Here is a 14690-nt window from a genome sequence, read left to right as displayed (position 1 = left end):
TAGCTGCCGAAAAATGTGGTGTAGCTGACATGGAATTGTTCAGGCTGTGAGAAAGGATGTAACCAGCAGATCAGCATGTCCTGCTGAAGGACTCCAAACCAATCAGTCCACAGCTCATTAAACATTTCCTCTCTTCCATTAGATCATTTCACAGACATTATCCCCCACCTGGAACCAGATGCTGCTCTTCAACAGCATTGTGCTCCATGGCGACAGAGAGGAGATTGCTCAGTTCCCACCAGAGATTGTTATCGAGCTGTACGATGACGACGCAGTGGTAAACTCAAAATTCTTCTTAGGGAAAACCTGGGCTCTAACATCATACTGCCAGCATGAAAGAAAAGCCGAGTCACTGAATAGGCATTAAATGCTGAATGGACCTCAGTATTACTGTGGTTTGCAGTTTAATATCTGAGAAGAGCCCTGAGATTCACTTCATGTGCTTGCAAAGCTGTGGCCTTGTATTTTCCCCAAGTGAATCTTGCTCCCAAAGGCTGGCCTACAGAAATCAGAAGCATCTTGCTCCCACCTCCCTTGAACACAACCGTAAATTTTGTATCTAAGTCTGGGTCAAGACAGCTTTATCTCTGACCATGCAGACTCTGACAGTCTTACTGACTGAACTCAGAAACTTTGGATGCTCTGAAGAGGTAGTAAGTACTCAGTTCTTCCATCTTCATAGTTGCTTTGCATTTTACCTTGCCCTTTTCTTCACAAGAAGGCTTTCTTCACAAATACTAAGCTCTGCATCATCCTGGCTCCTAGGACAGCTGTGAAATCCAAATGCATTTGACACATGTATTCTCCTTTATTTAGGGTAAGGCAGAGTATATTGGATCTACAGTGGCTGCCCCCATGGTGAGACTTGCTCATCAAAGCTATGAACCACCTAAACTTTCTTACCACCCACTGTACTGTGGAAATCTTTCAGGAGGAGACCTTCTTGCTACATTTGAGCTTCTGGAGGTAAACTCGACCTTCTTGGCCATTACACTTTTACACTCTGGGCTTGCAAAAGCTGCCATGGCATCAAGGTCCATCACCCCCTTGAATTAATGGGAATTGCAACCAGAGCAAGGTCATTCTGCCATTGAACCTCATAGTCCCCATGCAATCTCTGTCACCCCCTCCACCCTGCCACGTACACACCACTGCCAGCCCTTCACATGCTCTGAGCCTCCTTTGCTTGTCACTTGCCCTGCCCTAAACTATGCTCTGACCTGAGAAACACCTGAGAAAATCCCACTGCTTGGTCTTTGGAGTAGCACATGGCCCTGAGTTTACCAGCCTCAAAGCTCCCAATGCTACTTTAACTCGTAGAAAAAGGAAGTGGTGAATAATACAGATTTGATTAGGTAGGCTGAGTTTTCAGGTATCCCTACTGTATTAAAAGAAATATTACATGGTTTCCACCTGTGAGACAAAAGGAAAATTCAGCTTACCCCCTGGGCCAGCCTGACAGATACATGAAGGATGCATCATGCCTGGGATTTCAGGGAATTTCAATGAAATTTGCAGAGCCACCAGTCAGAGGAAACTTCTATCTTCTGAAAACCTAAAGCAATTTATTCTGAAATCTGAAATGGGAAAAATATGGAACGTTGTGACACGTTTTCTAGATATTCCCAATATAAAACAGGCTTTTAAGCATGATGGCTAATTATGTTCTTGGTGAAAGCCTGAAATATGACACCATGTGGAGTATTTCCTCATTGTGCTAGGTACCAAGGGGTAGAGACTAGTATCTTAGCCATAATTTTTCCATTTTTAAATTGAATTTCACTTTCACACGAACGAAAGAGTATTGTATTTTGTTTTGCCATCTTTTGGGACAAAGAAACAGCGCTGGTTTGGGGATATGCTCAAATGTACTCCTAAGAATTCTCTAGAAAGTAAAAACTCTAGAGTCTTTTATCTTCATGCTCTGCACTTTTTTGTCAGTAACAACACTGCACAGCATCTCACATGGCAGATAATAACAATATAAACATTAAAGACATTTTCAGGGAAAAAAACCCATATATATAAACACCTACCAGTCTTCAAAGCTCTCCCAGAGCTGATATGCTGGTGGCTGCTTCCAAAATCAGTGCGTTCCCGATGATGTTCTGTGTGAGGATGGAAACAAAAATCTCTCATTACTGATTTATTGTCACTCTGAATCCATAACCTTTCTTGACATACTGTGCTCAGTAACTCTAATCTGTAGGTGATGCTTGGTTCAGCTGAAGGAGTGTTGTGTAAGAAGTGCATGTTCCCTTCTCAAAATGAATGCTGGGTCTTGATGAAGGAATAAAATTATTCTTATAACAAAGCTTCCGGGCATTTAAGGAAATAGTAGACTAAAAAAATACAGACTAATGAATACTAGGAGTCTTGATTTTGCTCACAGTGAGCTCAGGATTTACTGATTTTTTTATTTTTTTTTAATTAAAAAAGCAAAATCCCCATGTAAACACATCTTGTGGATATTTTCCTTTACTGTCATTTGAGTGCTAGATCATTCTTCACCTCTTGTTCTATGCATTTATTGAATTAATTGCTTTGGGTTTTACTGATAAAGATCACATATGCATGTGAAATGTTACTGCTAATTATGTAAATACTCACCTATGCTGCAGGTGCTACATCAGTAATTAATTTTCCACTTATCTCCTCATTCACCTACAAGGTACTAGGGAACACATCCTTTCTCCCTTGTGGTAATTAAACTCCCACACATCCATAGACAGATGACCTAATTAAATGAAGCAGAAGACTTCACAGATCCTTTGAGAGCTGTATCTCACCTGCTTCATCTTTCAACGGTGACAAGTTAGCTTAGGGACACTGATGCACTCCAGAAAATGTGTTTCTGCTTCCCAGGAGCTGCATGGACAGTACACTTTAGGTACTGTGCTTCAAGTGAAAGCTGAGGAGAGCTCTGTCCATAGGTTGTTGTCTGCTGTCACAGCCTTAGCTTCTGACAGGACTCATCATCAGGTGCTACCTTCAGCTCTTTCATGTAGAAATTTGCTAAATCAGACCAAGCTTGAGATCTGCCCTGTATGGACTGAGAAGGTCATAATTACACTGCTAAAATTTAGGAAATTATTGGGAAATTAAGCCAAGGAGCTTTCTCACAGAAAGTGAACTAAGCAGGCAGCAAAGCCTGGAGTACAGCAAGAGGCAGAGATGGTCAAGCCTTAGAGCAGCAGTGGAGCCTGCTCTCCTCCCACCCAGCTGGCACAGAGCAGTCATGTGCACCCAGATAAGCTCCTGAACTTGGGACAAGCTCATGTGCAATCACACACAGAGAACATAAGTGCCACCTGCTACAAGATTTTAGAAGCTGCACAGAGAAGACCCAACCCTAATGCTGGAGAGGTGGTTTGCAAGTCCTCCAATGGTGAGAGCATGCAATATCTCAGGACTACTATTCCATAACATCTGGAGAGCATTATGTCTCTCTGGCAAATGTGTGGTTTAGCTGATGTGCACTGTCTGTTCAACAGCCCTTTCTAACTAGAATCAGATCTAGAATTTTCCTGTGGAAGTCTTCCAAGCAGTTTTGCTCAGGATTTTTGTTAAATAGAATTGCCATGCTTTCCATTTTTAGTAAATAGAATTACCATGCTTCAGCATACACATATCTTTAGGGCAGACTATGTCCTACTAGGACAAAGGAGTCCTTTTTTCAGAAAGGTACATAAATGCAATCTATTGAATACTGTTTCTGCCAAATATTTTAGCATCACAGCATGAGCAATAGCAATCCAGGTCACATTTCTCTCACAGCACAACTGCTCTGCTCTGCAATATATCTTATAAAACAGCATTAAATTTGTGTGTTCTATATATGTGTCATTCACAGATACTTCTGATACTGTGATTTTATTATTCCAAAAACTGGCTTAAGTTATGACTGCTTCATTTTTCAGATTCCTGAGTCAGATCCAGACAGACTTCCCCCACTGGATCCACCAGAGGCTGGCCAGATTTTCCCAGTCCCAGCTAACATACGACCTGTTTTAAGCAAATACAGAGTGGAGGTGAGTTACTTTGAACATTTCCATTTACTAACCTCAGCTCCTTTTATTCTCTTATTGAAATGTAACAGTAAGGGATGATAATTTTAAAATCCCGGTCAATAGGAATCACATGAAAATAGCATATAGATCCCAAAATGAATGTGGAAAGCTCAGACCAAATTGTTTCTCTGAGGCTGGGAATGCAAGGCAGCACTTTCGCTGATGTCAGCAAGGGCTGTGTCTTAGTCCTGACCTGCTGGGAAGGGACTACTCCTGTGGCAGAGCATAGAGATGGACCCCACTCTGTGCAACACAAGGAAGTGTCTATAGGAGATGGAGAGCTTCCTCTTGCAACTAACATCACTGGAGCTGTCCGTTCCAGTGGCATCAGTCACCTCACAGACTTTTTTTGGGTCCCAACCTTAAGCCAAACAATGCCTCTGCCTGCCTACAAATGTCCACACCTTCCCTGCCCTTCTCTCTTGCACCATTTGTGTCCAAAGTACCCTTATGTCCGAGAGTAGGGTAATGCCGCAGCTTTTTGTATCAATTCAATGCCTAGATCCTGCCCAGCCTCACTACTCACTGTCACTCATCCTACAGCCTCAACACCACCTGCTTATTTGCCCGCTTTTCCATGCCAAGTCAGATCCTGCTTGTGTTACCTGATGGTCTTTCCCCAGAAATCCTTTTATGGAAGCCCAAAACAATTCCAGCTTTGCGTTCAAAGATCCAACAATGGCCATGTAGCCATTGTCACTACACAAGTGTGCCCCAGTTTTAACTGGGAATCTCTGGCAACAGAGCAGGATCTCATCAATCCTCATGCTTCTCCAGTGCTCCTTACCAGTCTTCATTTCAGTTCATGAGACTCACAGTTTCACTCACCAACCACAACGTAACCTCTCTAACTGTCCCAGCCCTCTGCTTTAGGGCTTCCCAACATGTGCTGTATAAAGTCCCATTTTACCTGCAGACCCTGTTCTACAGAGCCAGTCTCCTTGTCCTCCAGACCAGGAGCACAGTCCTTTAAAGGAAAGCTGCTTGGAGACCTCCTGCCATCCAGTGCAGACCTGAGGGCTAGCTTGGCTGGCAAACCTCTGTTAATCACCTCTGCTCCTGTGGGATTTGTTTGCTCCTTCAACAGCTCCAACACTTTAAACAAATCAAGCCCCTGCTGTTCAGATGAATAGTCCCCTTGCTGTGCTGAAAAAACACCTTTTGCAAATGTATTATTAGGGCTTGCTGTTGGCAATAACTCCTTGATAACAGTTGGATGTTATTAATTGTTTTGATTTCCATCATGAATTTTGATGGTTATTGAGTATTAGATTTATGTCGGTTTTCTTTTTTTTCCTGGTAATTGTGCATTTCCAATGGGATATGTGGTTATAGGATCCCAGCAGTGGCTTCCCCAGACTGAGGGGTTTCTGCAGACTAACAGTGTTTCTCTCTGCATAATACAGGTCCTGTTCTGGGGTGTTCGAGAGCTGAAGAAAGTCCAGCTCCTCTCTGTAGATCGTCCCCAGGTTCTCATTGAATGTGCAGGGAAAGGAGTCAAATCATCTGTCATACAGAGCTACAAGAAAAATCCCAATTTCACTGGCCTTGCAGACTGGTTTGAAGTGGTGCGTACACCATGCTGTCCCTTGCCTGTCTTGCTCTGGTTAGGCAAGGTGTTAACTATCAATGTCCTTCCTTTCATGTCAAATAATTTCTTCTGTGTCTTGATCAAATACTAAAGGATGTCAGTTCTCATGCAAAAGCTACTGATTTGAAGATGCTTTAAAAGATTTCTGCTAAAACTCTATGACAAAAGAAGATGTTGTTCCTCATGTTATTTCGCAAGTAGGCAAGGAAATATGTAGCAATCAGATTTTTACTTACCAACCTATTTTCCAGCTGATAGGTTGGAACTTGTTGACAGTTCAGTTTCAGTTATTTTCTTTCCACTCTTTTAATATTCCTCCCTGTGTTACTGAGCTGTTAAGGGCACTGATCATTTCTGGCTTATGAGCTCTGGACCTTCGCACACTGTCACCCTCGCCTTTTTGAACCGGAAAGTTGTGTATTGCCTGTTGGTTGGGTTATAAGAGCTGGTACTTTCAGTGAACAAAGGTCAGCAACAGAAAAAATTAGTCTGTTCAATTTGCTCTTGTTGCTAGGATCTAGAGAGAGGTTTATTTGTAAGAGAAAAGGATATCAAAACAGTAGCCTTGATACCAAAGTACAGTTTCTACAGTATTTTTAGCATCCATTGTATGTCACAAGTCCAAAGAGCTTGTGGTAGTTCATCCTATAAGGCATGTATCCACTCAGTGTCCACATCTCCTGGTTGGGAAAACTCAGGCACATAGGATTAAGAGCCTTTGACACAGTAGCAGTGCCATTGAGACTCCCAACTTCCAACAAAGCATTAATTCCTTCTGGATGTTCCTGTTTCTCCCGGTTTATTCTAGCAAGAGATGCTTGTATATGACAGCATGGGACCCAATTCAGCAGCGCAGTCTGTACAGTCCATTCTGTATTCCTAAGAACAAGGCTTTCTCCAGATTTTGTAGAAAACCACAGATGAAATTATATTGCCTGTGCTGAATGCATTTTGCCTTCTGAGTATGTTAGTAGCTGAAGGGGAGAAGGGAGTCAAGAGTAAAAGCCTCATTGCTGCACACAAGAAATATTCTACATGTGTTCTATATTCTGTAGCAATCCTCATGCTGCTGTCTGTCCTCCTGCACTAGGAACTGCCTGAAAATGAACTCTTGCATCCACCACTAAGCATCTGTGTGGTCGACTGGAGAGCATTTGGGAGGAGTACTCTTGTTGGAACACATACCATCAATTGCCTTAAACAATTCCTGTGTAAAACCCCTTTGGATCTTCAGGCTGCATCTAACAGATTAGACATTGCAGAAGTTGAGGAAGGTAAGTGTTCCATTCTGACCCCAAATAAAAAGGTAAAGGACCTACTTAGCAGCTTAACACTCACAAGCATGCTTTATTGTGCTGAGTGTAGGGTCAAACCTTTACCCACATAGTTATTTGATGATCATCAAATGTTATGATAACATTGCTGGCAAAAATTTTACCTAACTTGTAAAGGTTTGATTTCAGTTTCACCTGAGTCATCCCAGCCTGCTGAGTTATTCCATGAAGAACCGTTTTTAGCTGATCACATCTACGTAGACGTGGAGCAGGGTAAATGTACAGTTGTAGAGCCAGACCCATCTCTGAGAGCACTTCCTGCCACTAAACCAGAGCACTCTACCTCCAAGACAGAGAAAGAGAGGAAAAAGAAGGTGGGTATAGCTGAAGCTGCCAGCTAACTTTCTCTTGCAATCTCACAGACTTTAGCTCTTCCTTACAAAAAGGTAACCTCTTACGGACCTCAGATTTAGAGATTCTGCGTATTGATGTTCATGCCCACGCTACTTTGCTGGCCCTCAAGAGAACTAATTATCAGTGCAGCTTTGATCCCACATAATTTCATTACTTCCATTAATAGACCCTTAAAATGCTTGCAGACTTAAGTGGAGAAACCAATTTGTATCTGAATATTTGCATCCCTTAAAACACCATTATTTATTTATCTATGTAGTTTTGCCTGTTGTGTGGGTTGCTCCTGTGGCAACATCTCCATTGGTCAAACTTTTGGCATTGTCAGTAAGAAATATAGAGATAGTTTTAATAATATGATGATCATGTGAAGTGTCTTGGAATAAAAGACAGAAACAGTAATTCATATTGCATTTTATTTCACCCTTGGAGGTTGAAATTTTCTATATACACATCTGTTCATGCTTATTGTAACGAATCAGGTGATTAGTTTTGATCAGTTCTAGAGTTCAACAATGTTTTCTCCATCCTTTGGTAGGGTATGACAAAATCTATCCGACGGTCAACAAAGAGGAGAAAAAGAACAATTGCAGATGAATCAGCTGAAAATGTTATTGACTGGTGGTCAAAATACTATGCTTCTGTGCTCAAAATGCAAAAGGTAAATCACCCAGTATGTTGGAAACTCTCATGGATGAACAATGTTGTAAATATAGATTTACTGCTGAATGATTCCCTTTCGATATGACCTTCATAATGAGGAGTTTGTCCATCATCTTTTTCTTTTGAAAGGCAAAAGGGATTTTTCCCAGTGAAGGAAAACCCGAGGACAGTGAGTAAATTATTTGCATTTTTCTATTATTTTGTACTACTAATATTTTACTTCTCTACTATTTTACTGACAACAATTAACATCTGGTGACAGATTACTGCTGGTATAGTGGGCTCTATCCTCTATCGCTGATCAGATGGTGGGTAGGCAAAAGCTTCACAGCCAGCGTTGGGTTAACATGAGTTTCCTGTGATTCAAATCTCATGCACAAAGATTTGCAAAGTCAAACTCCTAAATGATACAAGGTAGAGATTATCCTAATCTTAGGCTGCATTTGTAACAGGTTCAGAAAAAGAAGTTCCTCTCAATTTTGAATCCAATTCAGGATCAGTGATGCAGCAACAGCTTCTGCTAGCAGACTCATGGTCATGTGTGTTACTTCCATAACTGAAAAGCTTTGTCTAGCTCAGGTTCTAGCAGTTTTTCGCACGATAACCTGAAAGAATTGGCCAGAAATAGGCTCTGTATATGTATATGTGTATGTCTCCATACATCTATACTCTGTGGCTTAGCAGGTCCTCCCACAATCAAACTGAACTCTGGAAAATTTTATTTTTGGACAAAAATAAAGGCTGGGAAAAACCCAAATATTTACTATTTACACAGAACTGCTATTCACTAAACTAAGCACCTTTACATGCCAGAGCTGACTGCACTCTACCAGTGACTGAGGTGAATTCTGGTTTAAAGGAGGAGTTGAGGTTGCTCTGGATGGAAGACATGACCTAAACGTCACATGGTATCATTTTGGAAATAGCGGCTAAAAGTACTTCAGTGATTATCAGGGATGCTGAGAGATGAGTTGGAGATCAGTTTCTGAGTGAAGCTCACTTGTCCACATGGAGGAAATATTTAGGTAGAAAATGTTCTACAAAGGTGTGATGTTCACTTATGATTAGAAATTTACTTGACATTGTAACATCCACCCACAGGCTATTCAGGCAGTTGTGGCATATTGGTTTGGACTGATGACTTCAGATCTTGTAAATTCTCTTCTGATAGTTTTTTTTACATATTTTTACCTGTCATGATAAGAATTATACATATGGGACAGCACTGATATAACGTATATATCTCTAAGTATTTAGTGCTGTCAAACACACATGAACGACTCAAAAAATTAAAGTGAGCTCAAAATCCAGATTTCAGCCAAAGAACTAAACCATCTCAGTGCCATTTTTGAGGGCTCATCCTCTCTTTGTTGGGAAGTTCCCTCTCAGTGTTGAGAATCTGGCTTTAAGCTGGCCAGATACCTCCCCCTATTTCTCATACTTCTAGGCTTTCACAAGGTGAGATACACCCTATTTTGTGATACCATTAAGCAGAGAAGAACTTGGGTCACCCTGATATCTGAAGTTGCAGTCAGCCTAAATACTGTCTTTCAGTTCTAAATAAGCCTTAAATTTTACGTGGAAGCTGTTAAGATCTGTTAGTTTGCATTGAGGAGGAGTCAGAGAGGAAGAAAAAGGATGTTCTGGGAAACGTAGGGAAGGAGTGATACATCACACTTGCTCCAGCAAGTTCATCTGGTAGCCACAGAGAGGATAAAATGCCACCTCTTGCCTGGGAGGAGCAGACAAGAGTGAAAGAGAGGACCCTATGCCTGACAGTAGATGAATTAATGGAAAAGGAACAAGGGGGACTCTTTAAAATGTATTTTGCATCCTTATCCAAAGCATTTGATGTGCTTTGCTAATTAAAACCTGCATGATGTCATTAAATCTTTGTAGATAAGCAGACTTCTGACCACATAGCACTGATCATAGACAATGAGCCAGACAAAAAGAAGGATAAGACATTGAAAAGGAGACAGAAGGAAACTCCAAACCTAGCAACACTGCAGGTAAGAGAGAAGTAAGGCTAAGAGGTAAGGCTGTTGTTATTCACTGTCTCCCCCAAGTTTGACATCACCAGCTGAGTTTGGCAAACCCTCCTAAAGTTTATTTCAGGCACTTTACAATGACTAAAACACACTAAATGATAGTGAAGTAATAATGCACTTCAGCACATGGGACCCAGAGGAAACCATACATCTCATAGGGTGGATGTGTTCTACTTGGTCTTAGACATTCAATTTATTGCTATAGACAAACCCAGATAGACTTCAGTGAAAAATCAGTGTTGTTGTTTGCATGTAAAATACTGAAGTTGGAAATCCCAAATTTCATGTTGGAAGTATTACAGGCTATTAAGAATGACTTAAAAAGGAGTATGGAAAACATTGCTGCAATCGCTAGTACATCCTCCCTGATGGGAGATAATATTTAGCTCACAATAAATTTAGTTGGGTAGTGATAGAAGGAATTCAAAGAAAATTATACAGGTCATGCAAAATGACTGGAGAGATGAGAGGTTTGAAAAGATTAGGACTCTTTGGATTAGATTGTAGCTGAATAAAGGGGAATTTGAAACTGCTATTTCCATTTTTTAAGAGATGACAGTAGTATGGGCCCTTCTATTTCACACTGAATAACACTTGATAAATTACAGGGGGAGAGTATTGAAAGAAATCATGTTCTTTGAAAAATGATTTGGTCTTTTAAGCTATCCCAAAGCTCTGTCCCCACAGCACTTTGTTATTGTCTGTTTTGCTCTCAAGTTTTGACATGTTAACGTACCAGAATGGGTCGGTACATCAAAGGCACAATGCAGAGAGGAAACAGAAGAAAAAGCAGCACATTCACACTGTTTTTCACACCAGGGCTCACAAACATTCATTTTGGCCCCTCTAAAATCACTTCTCCCTGTGGCATTAACATGTCATTTCAATAGTTGTGAAAGACTTTGATTGAGGATAAAACTGGTCCTGTTTTAAGTGGGGAATTAACTTTTTTCCTCAAGGACTTCTGCAAAACATCGTTTTTATTAAAATCTGCATTTTTAGTCAAAATGGATTTCTAGTCATTCTGTCATAAAAAAGTGGCTATAAATATATTAACTGCACCACAAAAAGTAACCATTTTTATCTTTTCAAAGATTTATGAAGGAGACTTGGAGAGTGAATTTAATAACTTTGAGGACTGGGTGAAAACTTTCCAGCTTTTAAGAGGAAAATCTAATGATGAAATTCATACTGATGCTGAAGACAGAATAATAGGAAAATTTAAGGTAAGCTTTAATATTGATTAAATGGGTAATAATTTAGAGACTTTAGGTTTTCATACATATTTCAGGAATACCAGGAATGAAAGAAATAGACACTGACAGTCTGTTGTAAATAGAATTATGTCTTTTATTAGACCTAGAGTCATGTGTTTTCCTTTTCCATTGTCTGATAGAAAAAAGCAGCCTCCAGCATCAGGTGTTCACTGCTGGTTTGAAATAAGGAATTACAGGGAGTTGGAAATCACAGAAGGGGAAGAAGAAATATATTATGCAGTCCAGCTTTAACTAATGCAGCTTTATTACTGTACTATCAGTTACAGCACCTTATATGCAACTTCGTGTAATTTAAATGGAGGCCCTCACAGCTACAGCCTGAGTAAGGGCACCATCAGGCAATCTGAAATGTTCAAAGCATGAGTAATGCTAATCGGGTTTCAAGCACTTTGTAGTTTAGAGGAACTGATTAAACTCATTGATGTCTCAATTATTTTGCAATGCAAATTTCTGTCCAAATGACTAGTTAGATGCTTTCAGGCATCATGAGGCAGCATGAGTCAATATTGATTTATATGAGTTATATGGCAGCTGCAAAAATACAGTTAGATTCCTGTCACACTGTTCTAAAACTTACCCGATGGAATTATTAATTTGCAAATATAGAATTAAGGTCAAAATATTATTTTTAGAATATCAATGACAGGAAAACTGGATTTAGAATACCTGCAGGTGTTAATTTTAAATAATCAAATAGAGAGCTAAGAGCATCCAGGTACTTCTACATCTAAATGTAGTGATGGTACCATGTTATAGAGAAAAGACATTTTAAAAGATGATGTTTGGTGCACTGAAGTCTGGATTCCTTGTGAATTGTACCACAAAATATGTTGTGTATATGTATGTATTGAAGCATAGGCTGCATGAATGATATTTTGTTTGGGTTCAAAGAGTTGGTTTTGTATTACACCTGACCTATTTTTGAGGAAGATAAAAGTCAGTGTATTACCAGGGCTCCTTCTGCATATACCCGAGTCCTGAGGATGGCAGCTTGATGGACAGAGGGCAGCCCCGCATCCTGCAAGGGATACCACCAAACCACTCTGTCAAAGTACTCATCAGGGTTTATATTGTGGCAGTAAGTAGACAGATGCTCTTTGAACCTTGAAATAACTTGGATGTTTCTTTTCAGCTTGGTTTACTTTCAGTATCTTTGCAGTGAAGCTTCTGAAAATCCCCATCCATATGGTATTATTTTTTCTGGTCATATTTCAGACAATGTTTCATGCTGTAGAAATGCGAGTCCAGGGCAAAAAATTTTCTATATTCCTAATGAGAATTCTGGAGATTTCTGCAAGACTGGAGAATCACTTTAGTTGTTCAAACTGAAAGGGCTGGATGCATAACTAACATAGTATGGACAACCTGTTCCAGCCACGTTGTGCAAATGCAACCAGTTTTAATCAGTAGAGTTGTTTCAAAAAGACACATTTAAACAAAACCTCAGTAAGGAGAAAATTAGAGCATATTTTTGGGGGGCTGTGAATTACACATTATCAAAGTGGTAGATGTTGTGAACAAGTTTTGGGATTGATAAAGATAGAAATACAGAAGACAAGAAGATGAGAGTACACAGTGTGAGAAGCAAAAAGGGTAGAAGGAACTGGTATTTCGGAGAAACAAGAGAGTTGCAGGTAATCTAAGACAGAAAGATGGCATGCAAAGAGACAGTGGCAACAAAACAGAAGACAAGAAAAGAAAGATTGTTTTATTTCATGAATATAAAGATTTAAAGGTCTTTTCCAACCTTAACAATTCTGTGATTCTATGAAGAATTGTTTTGCACTGTTCAAGGACCTGGAACACTATTTTTGGAAAACCTTTCCTGAATCCTACATGCACCTGTGCAGCCAGCTTCTGCCTCAGCATTGTCTCTCCTGCTCATCTTTTTCCATCTTAGTAGTGGGACAGCACTTACCTGCTCTGCCTTTGCAAACTGTCTTCTCCTCCAGATCATCTTTTCCTAGTAACCTGCAAAGCTAAAGGCCAAATTTTGCATTACATCAGGCAAGAAAAGCCCCTGAGCTTCCAGAATATCCAGGATCAGGCAAGAGACCTACATTTCCTGTGACCATGCTGCGTTTAAGCAAACTTCTTGAGAAAACAGCTTTTCTTCCTAACAGGCATTTAACCTCAGCCCAGCTGATCCAGATGGCAAGTCAGATCCCTATATTGTGCTGAAACTGGGCAACACAGAAATTAAAGACAGGGAAAACTACATCCCCAAGCAGCTAAACCCTGTATTTGGAAGGTCAGTGATGGCTTATTTTCTTATTCAGTGTGATTTGTGCTTTATCACTTGCTACAACCGTTGCTATTGCTATTGCAAAGTGTTTGTTATATGCTGATTTCTACCTGTTTGGATATTTTGTAATTATGCTGGTTAAAATATTGAGAATTGATGTCACCTTGTATGATTATAAAATATTTCCTTTTCATACCTGTCAAAACACATAAAGTAATGCATTCTGTGAGAGGTTTCGCAAAATGATGCATGAGAGGAAACAAAGCAACAATGACATTTTCTATGCAAATTAATACAATCATTAAGTTTAAAGTGAAATAAATATCAAAACATTTAAGAGTGATTTCACAATCTTTGTTGCTATTTCAGGTTGAATAGAGTGCCAAATAAATCTTGTAATTTTAGAGCAAGGACAAAAATAAACAGCTTTTTGAACTTGTATGGCCTTCTGAATGGGGGAGCCAGGGGCAAGCTGCCATAAACATCCACTTTGTATTATCAATGCTTTATACTTATTTATATTTTTAATGCTAATAGCTGTGATTTTTTTTTTTCCTGTAAATTTCACTGTTTTAAGAAGGTTGAAAATGTTTTGAATTGAGGTGCAGTTATTCTGTAAGAACATTAAACCAGAAAAACTATACCACTTTGGACTGAAAGCCTGCTAGGACAGGATCTTGTCTGCAAAAATAGAGACTTAAAGACAAAAGTGTAAGGATAACAGACAAGAAAAGAGTGGTCCCTCCATAGCATGCCATCTCAGTTTCTGTGCCTTAAGTTCTTCCTTATAGACACATGTAGATGGAATGGGAAACCACCACTGTGTTTGTTTTAGGCAAGGAATGGGCTGTTGATTTGGAAAGTCCTTGCTGCTGCTGCCAGTGGCAGTACTGGAGTGACTGGACCAGCAACTCCTTTGTAGCAGTACTGTCAGTCATAGTAAACACTTCTCATTATCCTAGAAACCCTGGCAGGACACCACCAACCTCTAGCAATTCCAGACCATCCCCAAAGCTATCTCTCCTCCTAAAAGTGCTCTGCTGTTGCTACAAAATTGACTTTTACTACCTTGAGAAAAAGAACAAAACTCATCCTTCAGGACAGGTTT

The 14690-nt window shown here is 40.0% G+C and overlaps 1 protein-coding gene across 1 annotated transcript in view; it reads left to right on the top strand.

Annotated features, from left to right (window-relative positions):
* The window catches only part of FER1L6 (fer-1 like family member 6), a 71808-nt gene that overhangs the window by 39509 nt on the left and 17609 nt on the right, over positions 1-14690 (top strand). The window contains exons 21-32 of the mRNA XM_027645669.1: positions 143-277; positions 817-966; positions 3921-4031; positions 5477-5638; positions 6752-6935; positions 7125-7309; positions 7885-8007; positions 8139-8178; positions 9909-10021; positions 11155-11286; positions 12290-12415; positions 13461-13588. Of these exons, the coding sequence (XP_027501470.1) occupies positions 143-277; positions 817-966; positions 3921-4031; positions 5477-5638; positions 6752-6935; positions 7125-7309; positions 7885-8007; positions 8139-8178; positions 9909-10021; positions 11155-11286; positions 12290-12415; positions 13461-13588 (1589 nt within the window). The remainder of the gene's footprint in view (positions 1-142; positions 278-816; positions 967-3920; positions 4032-5476; positions 5639-6751; positions 6936-7124; positions 7310-7884; positions 8008-8138; positions 8179-9908; positions 10022-11154; positions 11287-12289; positions 12416-13460; positions 13589-14690) is intronic.

The sequence above is a fragment of the Corapipo altera genome, unplaced genomic scaffold, assembly GCF_003945725.1.
Source record: "Corapipo altera isolate COAL_440 unplaced genomic scaffold, ASM394572v1 51, whole genome shotgun sequence".
Lineage (NCBI taxonomy): Eukaryota > Metazoa > Chordata > Aves > Passeriformes > Pipridae > Corapipo > Corapipo altera.
This window is presented reverse-complemented; position numbering and strand designations above follow the sequence as displayed.